Genomic DNA, 17,179 nt, shown 5'->3' on the forward strand with positions numbered 1-17,179 from the left:
CCTGGCCTTGTTATCCTAACTGGAGGAGCCACCTGGATCCACTGGGTCCCTGGAAGATCCAGCTTTCAATCTTGGGGACAAGGAACATCTTGGGTCTCCCTTGGAGTGTGGCTTCCTGGTGCTAGTGTGACTGAAATGACCTTCTCACGTGACCTTTACTAGACAAATGCAGACCAGATTTCACATACCTCTCTCATGAGCTCCAGGAAAAGCTAAAGGATAAAGAAAACAGTAGCTTCTGAGAGGGTCTGTTCCCCTGGTTTTCACGAGCACTGTCCTCGTTTCTTAGACAATTTCACAGGTGAAATCTGACTCTGTGTTATTGCTATGTGCATTGCAGTTTACAGCGGCTAATAAAGCTGGACTATTTTTCATGCAATGATTCCCTCGCAGATGAAGAACATGAAGTGTGAGTCCCCAGTGTGCTAGGCCGTGTCCTCGTGCCCCGTTCCCCTGCAGCGGGCCCTGAGCTGGGGTGGGGACCCACCCTGGGGGCGGCAGGAGGCTGGGGTGGACCCATGGCCACCAGACGGCGCTCCAGCCTTGCGTAAGGCCGGCCCCACGGTCCTGGGGTCCTGAGTGCTGGCTCTGCTGAAGACAAAACAGGAGGCTCTCAGAGGGACTGCGGAAGAGTGGCCGGATGACGCAGAAGGGAGAAATTCGAGGGAGGTTTGTAGGGTGCCTGGATGCCTGACTGCCTGTTTCCCCCTCTGTCTTGGCGGCCTACTGTGGCTATGCCAGAATTTATTATTAAAATATATCCTGGGGCCGGGCGCGGTGGCTCACGCCTGTAATCCCAGCACTTTGGGAGGCCGAGGCGGGTGGATCACGTGTTCACGTGTTCTCATTGTTCAACACCCACCTATGAGTGAGAACATGCGGTGTTTTTCTGCTCTTGTGTCAGTTTGCTGAGAATGATGGTTTCCAGGTTCATCTATGTCCCTACAAAGGACACGAACTCATCGTTTTTCATGGCTGCATAATATAGTGCCACATATAGTGCCACATTTTCCCTGAAATAGAAATTCCGTTTGACCCAGCAATCCCATTACTGGGTACATATCCAAAGGATTATAAGGTCAAGAGATCGAGACCATCCTGGTCAACATGGTGGAACCCCATCTCTACTAAAAATACAAAAAATTAGCTGGGCATGGTGGCGCGTGCCTGTAATCTCAGCTACTCAGGAGGCTGAGGCAGGAGAATTGCCTGAACCCAGGAGGCGGAGGTTGCGGTGAGCCGAGATCATGCCATTGCACTCCAGCCTGGGACAAAATAAAACTCTGTCTCGAAATAAAATAAAATAAAATAAAAAAATAAAATAAAATAAAATGTATCCTTTGACTCCTTCAGGAATCATTTCATGGCCTCCCCAAGAGTAGACAGATCTGTCATGGTCCTGGACCCCTGGGTCCCTGCTCACCCGGGACTATGACTGCCCCTTTCCCTTCCTCGTCACCACTAGGCAGGAAGGCTCAACCCTGCACCGGAGTCACCTGCGGAGCTGCGGAAAGCCCCCCACTTAGGCAGGGCAGGTTGGCTCACGCCTGTAATCCTGGCACTTTGGGAGACTGAAGCAGGAGGACCACTTGAGCCCAGGAGTTTGGGACCAGCCTGGACAACAAAGAGAGACCCTGTTTCTACAAGAACAACAGAAACGAAAAGTTAGCTGGGCGTGGTGGCGCACCTTAGTCCTGGCTACCCCGGAGGCTGAGGTGGGAGGATTGCTTGAGCCTTGCGGGTTGAGGCTACAGTGAGTGGTGATCAAGCCACTCACTCCAGCCTGGGCCCCATCTCAAAAAAGAAGAAAAGGAGCCCCACAGCTGCGTCTCACCGGAGGTTCTGATCCCATCAGCCTGCACGGGGATTTCTAAATCCTTCCAGGTGAGCGTTGGCGAGGCCTGAGAACCCCAGTGAGAGCAGGGCCTCTGCCCTGACTTCTGTGGGATTCCCAGGATCCCCTACACTGTCTGGCACACACCAGGCACTCAACACATATGTATCCAACAAAGGGAGGAAGGTGTGCTTTTTCCCCGACCGAAAGAACAGGCCGGGTTTCCTAAAACTAGCCCCTGCCGCCCTGACACCTGCGTGTGACAGGCTCACCTGTGTCACTGCTCCACTACTTTATCTTCCGGTCCCGAGACGGTGCTGGGGCGGGGCAGCAGGCAGGAAGGCCCCTTTCTGTGAACACACAGGGAGAGGACCCGGCAGAGCTGCAAACATTTGTGTCACAGATGATTCACGATAAATGGCTCCAGGATCCCACTGGCTCCAGATACTGGAGGAGGCTCGTCCGTGCGCCCCCCGTCCAGGCTGCTGCTGGGGAAGCCGATCCAGCCCAGCTTAGCTTGAGTTCGGACCTACCTGTGTCTTCTGGTGAGCTGCTGTTTTCCTGTGGGGGGTGGTGGTGGTGGTAGAACCTGAGACTTGGTGATGTTGATGAGTGGCCCTGGGAGCCCCTGCTGTCCCAGCCTGTGACTCTCAACTTCTCCCTTCTCCTCCCCTCCCTTCTTTCCTCTTTTCTTTTTGAGACAGAGTTTTGCTCTTGTCACCCAGGCTGGAGTGCAGCGGTGTGATCTCACCTCATTGCAGCCTCTGCCTCCTGGGTTCAAGTGATTCTCCTGCCTCAGCCTCCAGAGTAGCTAGAACTATAGGCACCTGCCACCACACCCGGCTAATTTTTGTGTTTTTAGTAGAGATGGGGTTTCACCATGTTGGCCAGGCTTGAACTCTTGACCTCAGGTGATCTGCCAGCCTTGGCCTCCCAAAGTGCTGGGATTACAGGCGTGAGCACCGCGCGTCTTGTCGCCCCGTGAGCATGTTCCCATCCCACCCTTCTGGATGGATCTGTGTCCAGGCTGAGCTTCGGGTTGGAGGGAGCTGGTTAAGCCTGTTACATGGCTGGGTTGGGGGTGGGCCTTGGGGAAGGGGTTTGCACTCACAGAGCACCCACCTGTGCCAGCTCGTATGCAGGTACCATTCCCACCGAGCTCAGGAATGAGGTAAGCACTGCTGTCTGGTGGTGTGCAGATGTAGAAACTGAGGCTCAGTGACGCCAGGGGATAAACTCAGTCTCCCAGGTGGTGCAGTTGTGCCCCCAATGCCAATGTAAGTGACACCTGAGGCAGGACATGGCGACATCCCTGTGTGATTTGAGAGCCAGCGTGGCGTGGGAGCACTCGAGGTGCAAGTCTCCCCGCCATGGGCCAGAAACAACCCATGATGCATCTTCCCTGAGCAAGAGGCAGGCAAGGCAGACTGCGTTCAAAGGACCAGCAGTTGCCGGGGTTGAGGGGAGGGGCGAATAGGTGGAGCCCAGAGGACTTCTAGGACAGTTAAATGGCTCCGCATGACGCTAGAGCATGTCGTCTTACATTTGTGCAAACCTGCAGGATGTACAGTGTGAAGAGTGGGCTCTGACGCACACTGGGTGGGGATGGCGATGTGTCAGGGCTCAGGCGGGGAGCTGTGCCACCTTCCTGTGGGGACGGTGTCCTGCAGAGTGTGGTGCATGGCACCTCCTGGCTTCGTGCCGTGCACAGCCTGGGCAGCCACTCAGGGCAGCTTGGGTGTGGGGGTGGCTGTGGGCTGCGGTGTTGAAGGGTGGTTCTGTTTCCCAGCTCAGTGCCAGGGGCCCTCTGGCAAGTCACAGAGCCTTTCCTTCAAAAGAAGCTGCTGGGCTCTGAGGTTCTTTTTAGTCTCACATCCCAGGAGGGAACAACTTCAGAGTCACCACCACACAGTCATGGACGCGAAACTAAACGAGGCCAGAGCTTTTATTAGGATTGAAGGGAAAGCAGCCCATGAGGGAGAAGAAGGAGCAGGGTGAGGGAGGCTCCAGGGTGACTTTCTTGACAAGCTGGCTGTCATCCATCCTGTGAGGACTTAGCGCTGCCTTCCAGGGGGAAGCAGGTCAGCCGGGGTCGCAGGCCAGGCTTCAAGATGTCCCCCGGAGCTGCCGTCCTCCGACCGAAGCGGCCCACAGGCCTGATCCTGCGACTGGTGTACCAGGCAGGGTTGACATCGGGGTCTGGAAAGGAAAGAGCGGGAGCAGACCATGGGCACTGGAGGCAGCAGGGCAGAGGGCACAGGCAGGGCCTCTCAGCCCAGTCACCAGGCCATGCTGAGACCCACCCGAGGAAGAGGCCCCCAGAGCTTCTGGCAAGGCCATTTCTGGGCGTGGGCTGGCTTTGGGAAGCAGGAGTTCAAAAAAGCACCACGACTGATTTCCCTTTCCTCTCCCGCACACCCTTCCCTGCCAGGTTCTCGAGTGACCAGGCCGCACCAGGCCCTGGGGTGAGGCGGGGTGGGGTGCGGGAGGCTGACAGGCACTCACTGCGTGTCTCCATGGAGTGCCGATGGGTCCGATCTGCAGCCCCGCGCAGGGCCAGGCCCAGCATCAGCAGGCACAGGAGCCAGGCCCTCAGCACCTTCATCCCTTGGCTCCTTCCAGGAGGTCCTGCTGGAGGGGGGATCCAAACGGGGAGGACACGGCCCGGGGGAGAAGGGGCAGGAGCAGGGTTACACAGGCATCAGGGTGCATGTGCACAGAGCCGGGACCTGGGGTAGAGTGAGCACTGTGTGTGTGAAAGGGAAGCACGTGCATGAATGTGTGTGCATGTCAGCGCACAGTGTATGTGTGTGTATATGTGTACAATAGGGTGCGAGTTGTGTGCACATGGGTGCATGCATGTATGAGAGTGTGTGTGTGTGTGCATGTGCACCTAGCCACATACATCTCCATGTGTTACTCTGGTCTGTGCTGGGTTGAGAATGAGCGCAGAAGTAGCAGTTAAACCTGGCCCTCTGCATGGTCCCCTACCCACCTGTGACCCCATTCTCTCCTCTGTGCAATGAGGGTTAAGTGAGATACTCATGTGTGCGTCCGCCTCTGACCGGCTGGTCATATATGCACTGATGCCCCTCATCAGAAAGCCCCCAGGAGGTGTGTGAGCTAGGCGTATAAAGTTGAGCTGTCGTGGGACAGCCTTGGGTCTGTCTGCCTGCGTTAGGAAACTGAAGGTGTAGCCAGTCTCTGAGCAGGCTCAGGCTTGTTGCACACCCAGGACAGTGGGTTTGCAGGGAGGAGCCTGGGGAGCTGCACAGGTGGAGGCAGCCACTTGCCCAACCTCAGACATGGTTGGGGAGCTGGGGGGGTGCCAAGCCTGGACCGGGCTCAGGGGCTAGAATCCGGTGCGTGGTCCTTTCCCACATGCATCTCATGTTGGGATGTCAGCCGACAGCTGCGTGCTGTAGAACGAATCTGCGCCCTCTGTCCTGACTAAGGCCATTCACCCTGCCATGATCCCAGATCCAGTCTTCTAGGTGCCAAGGTAAACCTGCAGCATCTGGGATCTCTTCTCACAGGGAAGGGCCACTCTCTATGGGTGATGGGAGGAGGGGGCTGCCATGGATGGGACTGGGTGCATAGAAAGCCCCTGCCACCCCACTGGAGTGGAGGTGCTGAAATGCCTAAACAGTATCCAATCTGGCAGACCAGGAAACACCTGCTGCAGGTGCCCCTCCTCCTTGCTCCACCTGTGGCATTTGGGTGCCATGAGAAGATGCCCAAGAGCTCCATCTTGCTCAGGGGAGGGCCCCTCTGCTGACCTTGACTTCCAGCCCCTCCCTGAGCCCCACAGAAAGTGCTCTCCCTCTCCTTTTTAGAGGCCTGGTGGGGCGTCCCATGCTAGGTGGGGTGAGGGTTCCCCAGCCTAGAGGAAATGGAGGTGCCACCTTGAAGAGTGATGAAGAGATGCTTCCCAGCAGGCTGGCTGTTTGCTTTTCCTCTGGCACAGGACCCACACCAGGTGAGGGGTGTCCCAGAATGCTAGCGATGCTCACTTTGCACCTGATCCCCAGTGACCTGCCTCCCTGAAAGGTGGAGACTGGCTGTCTGCCTGGCGGGATTTCCTGGTCAGCAGAGCTGAATTGGACATCATTGCCTGGTGTCTCTACCATGGACAGCACTGGAGCCTCAGGGCCCTGGGAGGGCAGGGTGACTTTGGATGCAAGAACCCAGGGGCAGCTGCCTCTGCCTGTCCTGCTCAGGGCTAGTAGCCTCAGATGCCAGGAGAGCAGGCAGAGTCTCAACCTGACCCACACTCAGACAGAAAGGAAAGATTTTACAAAGGACCCGAGTTCCAGCGCCTGGATGTGCTACTCACCGCTCTCGAGTGTGGTAGAGGCGCTAGCAGAGTGTGGCTGCCGGTGCAGTGGGGCTGAGGAGGCAGGAACCTCTGTCCCCCTTTTATAGCTCCTGAAGAGGACGAAGCCGGTACCCCCAGGTGCCCTCCCCCAAGCCAGCCTGTCTCCCTCAAAGGGTGGCATCAGGAGTGACCCTGTGTCTTTCCTCGTTCCTTTCTTTTATTTATTTATTTTTTAAAAACACTCATCAGTGACGTGATTTGTTCCTTCCTGGGTTATGTAATTTCATTTGGACCAAGTGGTTTTAAAACACATTAGCTTCCCTTCTTCACACTCGCCTTCGGGCAGACTGCAGAGTCAAATGTCTGCTCAGCCTTACACATGGGGCTCCTGGGCTCCTTCCAGTCCTCTCTCCCTGCCTTTAAATCACCGCGTTCAAGGGCAAGGTGAGAAGGGACAGTCGCCAAAACCCAACACTGAGGCTTTTTGTCTTCTTGATCTGCTCGGTCCTCGTTCATTCACCTGCCTGACGGTCCTATGTGCATTTGTTGTATACACACCACATCTTCCTCATTCTGCAACTTACGCACAGGGGCCATGATATTCTTCTCTGTATCGCTCCAATTTTAGTACATGTACTGTCGAAGCAAGCACTCTCTAACTACAATAGGTGGTTTCTAGGCTTTTACCGTCTTCATAATTAGTGTTTAACATAAACAAGTTTATTATTCTCATAAGATGTTTATTTTTATTATAAAAGAAACAAATGCATTTTTGTTATTAAAGCAGTTCATATACATTTGGAAAAAAAATAGTGCATAGAACAAAATAGAAAAAATTGCACTGATCATGTTAAAGAAGCTTCTCGCTTCTACATTTGATGCATTTTCATCTAGTGAGCTTCCCACATATTTTCTGGGTAGATTCATCACATTCATACATGTTGAAGTTCATTCTTTTCACCTAACACTCTAACAATCATGCCCTCAAGTTGCTAAAGAATCTGTAAGTTTGTGCCATTTTAAGTAGCTGTGCAATGTTCTACCATTTAACATGGACCTAAATCATTCATGTTCTGGATAATTATAAGTTATACTAATGGTCTCTTATATGCAGTTGAGTACAATCTTTCTTTTTCTTTTTTAAATATTTTTGACATGGTGTCTCACTCTTGTTGCCCAGACTGCAGTGCAATGGACGATCTCAGATCCCCGCAACCTACCCCTCCCGGGTTTAAGTGATTCTCCTGCCTCAGCCTCCAGAGTAGCTGGGATTACAGGTATGTGCCACCACGCCTGGCTAAGTTGTGTATTTTTTAGTAGAGACAGAGTTTCTCCATGTTGATCAGGCTGGTCTTGAGCTCCTGACCTCAGGTGATCTGCCCGCCTTGGCCTCCCAATGTGCTGGGGTTATAGGCGTGAGCCACTGTGCCCGACCGAGTACAAGCTTTTTAAGGAAAATATCTGGAAAGGAAACTTAGCACATGCTTCCTGTGGATTGGTGCAGATGGTCAATGTGCCACTTTCATCTTTTTGGAAAAGCTTCTGAGCAATACTTTGCCTTTCAGGGAACAGGGCACACTCGACTTCTCTCTTGTTGCATCGCTGCTTTTTCCCAGTGAGCCAGGTTTGTGGCTAGTGGGCTCCCTGTGAGCCCTGGAGTCCAGGGGTGGCTAGTGGCGGGAAGTAGGGTAGGGAGCACTGGAAGGGTGACAGGGTGGGGTACACAGCTCCCAGCTTGGGCTGCAGATTAGAGTCATATGGGAGCCTTAAAAACTTCCCAGTGGCTGCGCTCTACCTGGAATGAATTCCATCAGAATTCCTGGGGGTAGCTCAGGCATCAGTGATGGTGAAAAGATCCACCCCAACAAAGTTTTTATAAATGTAGGTTGAGTATCCCAAATCCCAAAACCCCAAATCTGAAACATTCTGAGTGCTGACCGGATGCTCAAAGGAAATGATCATTGGAACACGTTGTTCAACTGGTGAATATTGTGCAAATATTTCAAAATTCCCCTGCAAAAAATCAATCCAAAACAGTTCTGGTCCCAAGTATTTTGGATAAGGGAACCCAACCTGTACTGGTGACGGTGATGGTTAAGAATCACTGTCTTGGAGGTAGGTTTTTTACCCAGTGCTAAGCCTGCCTGGAGCAACAGAAACTGTGAGACACCAGGATTTGGGGGCAGCTTCCTGGGCATCCACCACTGGAGAGAGAGAGGGAGAGAGAGAGTGAGTCTGTGTGTGTGTGTGTGTGTGTGTGTGTGCGCGCGCGCGTGCATGCAAAGCAGCTCTGTCATAGTGTGGCTTTGGCATCTTGCCACCTTGAGAGTCTACCAGTGGAAGCAGCAGGTGGACTGAGGGATCAGTCCTGCTTAGCCCACCCCCACGTGGAAACCGATGGCATCCATCAGAGGCCTTGGAACTGCTGAGAGGCACTGTGGCTGGCTGGAGATGCTGCGACAGCAAGTGAGGTGTGGGCTGCTCTTGCAATAATGCCGGCATCTCAGGCTGCACATGGCTTCAGTGTTCTTTGAGAAATGAATCCACAGATGGGGTTCGGCCATAGACAGGCAGTTGGGGAGCTTTTCCCCATCCCTGTTTAACTGGGTCATGGGACTCAGGACAGGCAGAGCCAAACACTCTTTGTCCAGCTTCAGTTGGTCAATATTTCTTCCAGGACGTGATGTGGCCACCTGAGTTGTGGCACATAGGAACTAGGACCTGTGCAGGAAAGTCCCCTCCCTGGGGAAAGTACAACCACCCGCCATGCTACCTTCCCAGAAGCCTTGGGGATAGTGGGAATGAAGATGCTGACTGCCACGCCTTCTAGTCCTAATTTAGTAAGCTACTTACATTTTATTTTATTTTTTGAGACAGAGCCTTGCTCTGTCGCCCAGGCTGGAGGGCAGTGGCGTGATCTCGGCTCATTGCAACCTCCACCTCCTCTCCCAGGTTCAAGTGAATCTCCTGTCTGGGACTACAGACACCCACCACCATGCCTGGCTAATTTTTGTGCTTTTAGTAGAAGTGGAGTTTCACCATGATGGCCAGGCTGGTCTCCACTTCCTGACCTCAAATGATCCACCCACCTCTGCCTTTCAAAGTGTTGGGATTACAGGCGTGAGCCACTGTACCCGCCAGCTACTTATTTACTATTGTGTGCCTTTCTTCATTGAATGAAGCCATCATGGTGGTTTTCTTATTTACTCTGTTAACACAGCGCAGCACAAGAATAGATTTTTTTTTCTAACCTTAAAGAATTCCTGGCTCTCTTGGGATGAACCTTACCTGGTTAAGACACAGTAGGTTTTCTAATACATTCCTGGATTTGTTTCACTAATATTTTATTTAGAATAGATCTTTTAGGCTGTGCTCAGTGGTTCACACCTGAGCTGGTAATACCAGCACATTTTGGGGAGGCTGAGGTGGGAAAATTGCTTGAGGCCAGGAGATTGAGACCAACCTGAGCAACATAGCAAGACCTCATCTCTACCAAAAAGAAAATCCAGTGTATAGAATAGATCAGGCATCCCCAAACTACGGCCCACAGGCCGCATGTGGCCCCCTGAGGCCATTTATCCGGCCCCCTGCCGCACTTCAGGAAAGGGCACCTCTTTCATTGGTGGTCAGTGAGAGGAGCACAGTATGTGGCGGCCCTCCAAAGGTCTGAGGGACAGTGAACTGGCCCCCTGTGTAAAAAGTTTGGGGATGCCTGGAATAGATATTTTAAAATATGTTGCCTGTACTTCTCTTTCCTCATACTGCGTTCCGTAGGAAGGTCTTACCAACCTTATGGAAAGAGGAGCCATGCTTCCCTTTTCCTGTCCTCTGAAAGAGATCTGATAAAGACAGGAATTCCAGAGCTGTCTGGGAGATACATGGGGTAGGGCTTGGGCTGAGAAGAGGCTCAGAAAAGGAGTGAGCTGGGAGGTCCTGGGTCGGGGTTTCCAGACTGAGAGCTGGGGGGCTGAGGTGGGAGCTTTGGGGATGGGGAAACGCGGAGGTCAATCACGGCCAGGTGCATGAGGATGGCCCGGTGGCTGCTCGCTGGGCCTGGAACTCTTTGTTTCCTTATTTGCTTACATTTGAGATCCCAAAGCAGCCCAGAGCTCTTTAATGAGGGCTCAGCCATAAACCTGAACATGGGCGTGGACAGAGGACAGGCGGCTGTGAATAGCCCCAGAAAGGTGGGCACACCTGGGAGGAGGCAAGAAGAGGACAGGCGGCCTGGGACGGACAGAGAAAGAGGACTCAGTGAAGGACCTGGAGAAAGTACCAGGGAGGAGGGTCTTGCAGGGAGAAGCAGGAGGAGAGAAGGAGGCAGGGAGTCCCCGCAGCAGAGAAGGGATCGTCCGAGTCAGGGACTGTGTCTCGGCACCCACCTGCCTGCTCCTTTGCTTGTGATCTGTAGGCGAAGGTCCAAAGCCAATCTTGAACACGGGGTTGGCAAACGTCTTCTGTAATGGGCCAGAGAGTAAATGTGTCCAGCTTTGTGGGTCACAGGATCTTGGTGGCAGCTGGCCAACTCTGCTGTTGTAGCAGAAAAGTAGCCACGGGAAAAAAGGCAGATGAATGGGTGTGGCTGGGCTCCCAGGAAACCTGCTTAGGAAGACAGGCTGCAGCAGGCTTTGGCCCACCATGCTGTTTGCTACCCTGGGTCTAGGTCTTCAGCTGGCAAACTGTCGCAACAGGTGTGCACTCCATACCATGAGACCCTCACGCTCTTGGGCAGTGACCTCTTTCTGAAACCCTTTGTGTAAAGTGGGAGAGCAAGAGAATGCACAGGGTGGGAGCGCCATGCTGTTTGAACAGGATGAAGTGACCTGGTGCGCTGCTAGTCCAGGCATGGCCACCTCTCCTCTGGCACGGGCTGTCTCTAGGTTGGCCAGCAACTCACATGTACATGGCCCTGCCCATCTCTCTCTTGGGCATCTGGAACAATAAGTTGTGGTCACTGGAGGGAACAGTCCCAGAGCTAGGCTGAAGAGGCCATTGAGAGCAGCCACCTGCTGAGCAGGGTGAGGAGTAATTCACAGACAAGGGGGAAGAGAAGGGCATGAGGTGGGCTGAGAAGCCTCCAGGCCGTGGCCACTGCAGAGCCACCCCAGCTTCTGTGCCTGCTGTGGCTGGATCACTGGGTTTCCCTGGGTTCCCAGGAGAAGGCTCTGTGTTCTTCTCCTATGCTCGCTGTTTCACTTGGGCTGGTTTCAGTGGATTTCTGCTCTTTGCAATTAAAGGAACCCCAAGGCTGGGTGCAGTGGCTTATGCCTATAATCCCAGCACTTTGGGAGGCCTAGACAGGCAGAGCACTTGAGGCCAGAAGTTTGAGACCAGCCTGGCCAACATGGTGAAACCCCATCTCTACTAAAAATACAAAAATTAGGTAGGCGTGGTGGTGGGCACCTGTAAACCCAGCTACTTGGGAGGCTGGGGCAGGAGAATCACTTGAACCAGGGAGGCAGAGATCGTAGTGAGCCAAGATTGTGCTCACTACATGGTGGAAAGGACCCTACTCTGGGGTCCACTTCAGTTTTGAGACCTTTGAGCTTTCACCCCAACATGGCAAATGTGCAGCAGGCAGCAGGCACTTGGTAAGTAGCAACAGCACATGATGGGCAACTGATTTTGTAGCTGGTTCTGGTTCCTGGATCATAATGGCACTCTGCAGTGGGTTGGAGTCTCTCATCTGGAATCTCAAATATGATGTTATATGGAAGTAGGATCTTTGTAGATGTAATTAGCTAAGATGAGGTCATCCTGGGTTAAGGTGAACCCCAAATCCAATGACTGGTGTCCTGATAAGAAGAGGACAGATAAGCAGAGACACTTGGGGAGAAGGGGAGTGTGAAGATGGAAGCAAAGACTGGAGGGAGACAGCTGCAAGCCGAGGAGCACCAAGGATGCCAGCAGCCCCACAGCTGGAAGGGGCCAGGAGCTGCCATCCTGCACATGGAAACCACCCCGTTGTCCCTGTGAGTCTGGACTCTGGGCTCCTGAACTGTGAGGGAATAAATTTCTGTTGTAATCCACCAGTTTGTGGGGTTTTGTTATGACACACATAGGAAACTAACATAGGGCTTCCAATGTGTGTCTGAGTGGACCGATGAAATGCCTCTCCCTTGTGCTTGTTCCGAGAAGAAACTGGCTGCGGCTGTGGCCTGTGGGTTTCTTCTGGCCTCCTGCGAAGACACTGCACAACCTGACAGGAGAGGTAACCTTGGGGATTGGAAGCCATTGAGCGGCAGCTGTGGAACAGCCATGGGAAGAGGAATAATGGCAAAGCTGTTTCTGATGTAGATGGTTTCTGAAAATCCAGACTCCTATGAGATTTTAAAGCACTGCTCTTTGTAAATTAGAAAGCTGCTTTTGAAGTGTGAGCCATCCAGAAAGTGGCGTCTCTGAGAACCAGGAGAGAAAGTGCAGTGAGAGTTGAGCAGCGGAGGGAGGCTTCTCCTGCCCCAGGTGGCCATGGCTCCAGGACCTTGGCATTGCATTTGTGATAAAAATAAACGGTGTTCTCCGACCCTCACATGTGGCTCCCATCTAACCAGTTTACAAGCTTCAGATGCAGACTCACTGAACATCAGACAAGGCTCTGATATGGGACTGTGCATTGGTCAGTTCTTCAGAGAAACAGAACCAATAGGGTGCCTGTGTATGGTGGTGGTGGTGGTGGGGTGGGGGGAGAAAGAAGAGCAAGAGAAAGAGAGACAGAGACAGACAGAGAGAGAGAGATTAGAGAGAGATTTGGTCTAAGGAACTGGCTCATGAGATTGCAGGTCCTGGGAAGTCTGAATCCTGCAGGACAGGCCATCAGGCTGGAGACCCAGGGAAGAAGTGAGGTTGTAACTGGAGTCCGAAGGCTGTCTGGAGGCAGAGCTCCTTCCTCCTCAGGGCAATTTCTTCTTTTCTCCTAAGGCCTGCAACTGGCTAAGTCCCACCTACTTTATGGCAGGTTATCCACATTCAGGTATACTGATTTAAACCTTAATCACATCTACAAAATACATTCATAGATAGATCTTGGCTGGTGTTTGATCAGACATCTGGGCACCACAGCTGGGCTAAACTGATCCATAAAATTAATGATCATAGACTGTTACAAGTGTCTGTAGTGATGTAGCAAAATACTCCTTTTCCCAGCATGACCATTTCCTTGGAATTCTGAGCCCAGATGCCATTGAGCTGCAGGTATGTTCACTGGAAATATCTGAGCAGTTTGTTTATTTAGGTACCAGCAAGACTGTCTCTGGGAAGACTTTGTTTTAGAATTTTCAGGGGAATACAGGTAGCACACATGGGTAAAACACTTCTTTCTGGGGCTGGCTTTTTTCTAGGAAGACATAGGTGTGAGGTAATATTTGGAATGGGCTTCATCCACCTACCAGTAAATTAACTCATGGGAGTTTTAATTAAAAGCTAATATGTGAATGAATGTCTGGAAAGACTTAACAGTGGTTGCTAGTTGGTAGATGATTCTTTTTATTTTGTGTGTCTTTTTTTCTTTTGCATATCTATCTTTTCTGTTTTATCCCAATAAAATAAAGAGATTTCATATATAATAAATATTCTCCATAGGAATAACTTTGAAGTTACTAGCATTGTGAAGATGTGAGGATTGCTTGGCTATCACCAGCATGCTAAAGCAGAAAGCTGGGGTCTCAGAAGCCCAGTGAATGATAATACCATTACTGTTACTCCTTTGGGGATGGGTTTTTGACCTCCAGTAAAGTGGGTTCTTTTGGATAGAGCTGTTGGAAAGTGAAAATCCTTGATGCTTACAGAAACAATGGCGCGATATACAATCATAGTGAAACTGCAACACTGTAATGCATGGTTGGTTTGATCCCTGAGAGTTGGGAGCTACACCTGTCAAATTGTGTTTCACCTCAATAATCTGCAGGGAGGTGAGGTATCCCTTGGTGGTCTGGTTGCTATATTGCAATATGTTGGGTACTGGATTATCTGGGAAGTGCAATTTTGCTGCACACTCACAGCTCATTTGTAAGAAGCATCTTTGGGAGATCTGTGCATTCAACTCTTCCTAAAACTTTTTTCTTTTTCTCCTTATGAAGAAGACTGTTGGAGGATAAAACTTTGGAGAAATCTTTTAAATGCTTGTCTCTAATCTCCATCTGGAGTCACAGAGAAACCCCTGACTTCTGTCAATCTTTGGCTGAAAACAAAGAGCCAGCGGCTGTACTGGTTGAGGTACACCAACCTCAATGATCCCTGACCTGCCTATATGCAGCTTCCACTACAGATGTCTCTGGAATAGCCATCTCCTAGGAAAGGAACTCAGAAGAATTCTTTTCATGTATTTATTACTATTTTTTTTTTAAAGAGACAAGGTCTTACTCTGTTGCCCAGGCTGGAGTATAGTGATGCAATCATGGTTCATGCAGCCTTAACCTCCAGGGCTCACTTGATCCTCCTGCCTCAGCCTCCTAAGTAGGTAGGACTACAGGCATGTACCAACATGCTTGGGTAATTTTTTTTTTCTTTTTTGTAGAGATGGGATCTCATTATGTTGCCCAGGAAGTCTCAAATTCCTGGCCTCAAGCAATTCTCCCACCTTGGCCTCTCAAAGGGCTGGGATTATAGGTATGAGCCACCTTGCCCAGCCTGAAGAATTTTTTCAAAGAACAGAATTTATAAGTAATGTTGGGGATTATATGGAAAAACTCCCATGCTTTTATCTGATGCCACAAAGAGTCAGAGAAACAGTTGCTAATGTGTGCTCACAGATCTCCTGAAGATGCAGGATTACCTGCTTCCCAACAAAACACTTTGGGATTTGAACCTTAGTTTTAAGTGAGAGATTGGAGAGCTCCTGGAAGTGTCCTGTTCAGAGAGGGCAGGAAACACTTAACTTGATCAACCCTTGAAGACCCAAGGCTTGACTCTTGTCTCTACTGCCTGTTTGATTATGAAGGAAGCCACTCCTCCCAGCACCCCCTCTGACAAAGGCGGTGCAGCCATCGGGTCCTGTTTGGAGTGAACCTCAGGGAGGGTGAGATGTGATTACTGTTAGGATGTTCAAAGGCATCTCTGGAGGGTCTCAGTGGGCTCCACTTAAAACTGGATGGGCCACACAGATATGAGGAAATAGCTCTGAGTCCCAGGCTGTCTGAGGGGAGAGCAACTATGTAATGAAGGGGTGAGTGGCCAGCTGACTCCTGTGGTCCCCACACCCCCATCCTTGGCAGACATCCCTCATTGGTTGTGACCCTCTGTCCTCTGCCCCACTGGGTCCACTGCAGTGAGTGGCAGAGCCAGGCTAAAACCAGGTCTCTTCCCTGCTCGTCTGGGGCTCTGCTGGCTGTCTCTCCCTTTCCCAGCAGACCCTCTGCACTAGCATCTGTGACTGCCCTTTAGGACAATGTTGTGTAAACCTTTGAAGGACACACAGAAGACCTTTTTACTGTGATCTTTTACCCTGTTCACTCTTGGCTTTCTTATGTTGCTTTCATGAATGGAATGGAAAAAAGATGACTCAGTTGTATCCATCAAATGCTCACTTGCTGCTAGGTGCTGGCTCTGCCCTTGATCACAGTGTAACTTCCCCTGGTCTACAGACCACATGGGTACTTGCAGAATGGGTGCACGTGGGGTGGGGGCTGGGATGTCTATTCCTCCCTCATTATTCAGCAGATCATTAGTTCAGTCACTTGTCTGGATGCCTAATTTCCAATCACACCCACAGTAAATATGCGTATATCTGCTCACGCCCCAATATAGCCCATCAAGAATACACATATGGCTGGTGCCTTAACTGAGTCATCTTTTTTCCATTCATTCACGAAAGCAACAAAAGAGAGCCAAGAGCGAAAAGGGTAAAAGATCACAGTAAAACGGTCTTCTGTGTGTCCCCTAAAGGTTTACACAACATTGTCCTAAAGGGAAGTCACAGCAGCTCAGCTATTTCTCACAGATCAGAGAGGTTGGTGGGGCAGCCAGGAGTCATCAGTAAACCAAGGTGAGTGTGCAGGATTGAGTGCTGCTGTCCTCTTGCAGGTAGGAGTCCACGTGGAGGGGTGCTCCCTCTTGTTTCTCACTGGGATGGTGACTGTGTACAGTGGAAAGCACAGAGCCAATGAGGGACAGGAGGGCCATAGTGGAGGGATAAGACTGCTCTGTCGCTCTGTCCTGTCTCCTGTTAGGGCTGGTGTGCCACCACAGGTTTCTGTGAAGTACAAACACACATACACATGTAAGCACACACATACACAGATGTGTAACATACACGGGCATGCACAGAGAAACATACAAACACACAGTGTATACATGGATGTGCACACGGGTAGACACAAACTTAGATTATACCGACGTGCACACACGCACACGAGGCAGAATAGGATCTGGAGGCAGGGAGCCTAAGACCAATTCGTGCTGACTTTGTAGAACTAAGTAAAAACGAAAACCCCATCTCTCCACGCCTGAGGAACAAAAGGTTCCATGGCTACTCTCTTTGCAACCTGCCCCGCAAACTGCATCTCAGATGAAAAATGCAAAGTACCTCTGATTGGTCCCTTCCCGCAACCAATCAGACTGGTCACTGGCCAAGTCTTCATGTGTAACTTTGTAACTTCCTTTCAGCCTCTGATTGGTTGCCTCCTGCGACCAATCGCACTGGTCGGGGCCACTCCTTCATTTGCTTAGGGTGTAACCAAGTAGCCAATGGGAAACCTCTAGAGGCCTTTAAACTCCAGAAAATGCTGAAACCTGTGGAGTGCACTTTCGTGTCAATAAATCTGTGCTTTCATTGCAGTAACACACACCCTTGGGTGTGTATGCAGTTACATACACATGGGTGTGCACACACACAGGAATGCACACAGTACACACACACACACAGGAGTGAACGCAGCCACATGTATACACACATGGACAAGTTGCTCAAACACTGTGTTTGTTTTCTTCACAATATTAGGTTAACTCCCTTGAGGTTTTTTACTTAACTTCTCTGTCTCTGTTTCCTCAGCTATACATTTGGGTCAATGACACAGGTCCTCATCCAATGGGGT

General features: G+C 51.1%; 2 protein-coding genes and 1 pseudogene across 4 annotated transcripts in view; all 3 read right to left on the reverse strand.

The window, feature by feature from the left end:
* Positions 1-3,869: 3,869 nt before the first annotated feature.
* Positions 3,870-4,461, reverse strand: PRLH (prolactin releasing hormone). Its single transcript, XM_010347318.3, has 2 exons — positions 4,340-4,461; positions 3,870-4,033 (listed from the first exon to the last, which is right to left on the reverse strand). Exons 1-2 carry the CDS (start codon positions 4,437-4,439, stop codon positions 3,870-3,872), a joined length of 264 nt encoding a protein of 87 aa, XP_010345620.3. The 5' UTR covers positions 4,440-4,461.
* Positions 4,462-6,704: 2,243 nt separating this feature from the next.
* On the reverse strand, positions 6,705-6,804 carry LOC120364438 (U6 spliceosomal RNA; annotated as a pseudogene).
* A 125-nt stretch (positions 6,805-6,929) lies between these two features.
* The window catches only part of MLPH (melanophilin), a 69,911-nt gene continuing 59,661 nt past the window's right edge, over positions 6,930-17,179 (reverse strand). For all 3 annotated transcript variants that reach the window (XM_003936748.4, XM_074398805.1, XM_074398803.1), the window contains one exon: positions 6,930-16,338. In XM_003936748.4, the coding sequence (XP_003936797.2) occupies positions 16,312-16,338 (27 nt within the window). In that variant the 3' untranslated portion in view covers positions 6,930-16,311. The remainder of the gene's footprint in view (positions 16,339-17,179) is intronic.

This window comes from Saimiri boliviensis, chromosome 5 (genome assembly GCF_048565385.1).
Source record: "Saimiri boliviensis isolate mSaiBol1 chromosome 5, mSaiBol1.pri, whole genome shotgun sequence".
Lineage (NCBI taxonomy): Eukaryota > Metazoa > Chordata > Mammalia > Primates > Cebidae > Saimiri > Saimiri boliviensis.

Coding starts and splice junctions, on each gene's coding strand:
- PRLH (XM_010347318.3), bottom strand. CDS start 4,439: ATGAAGGTGCTGAGGGCCTGGCTCCTGTGCCTGCTGATGCTGGGCCTG. Junction 4,034..4,339: donor GCACTCCATGGAGACACGCA/GTGAGTGCCTGT, acceptor TTTCCTTTCCAG/ACCCCGATGTCAACCCTGCC.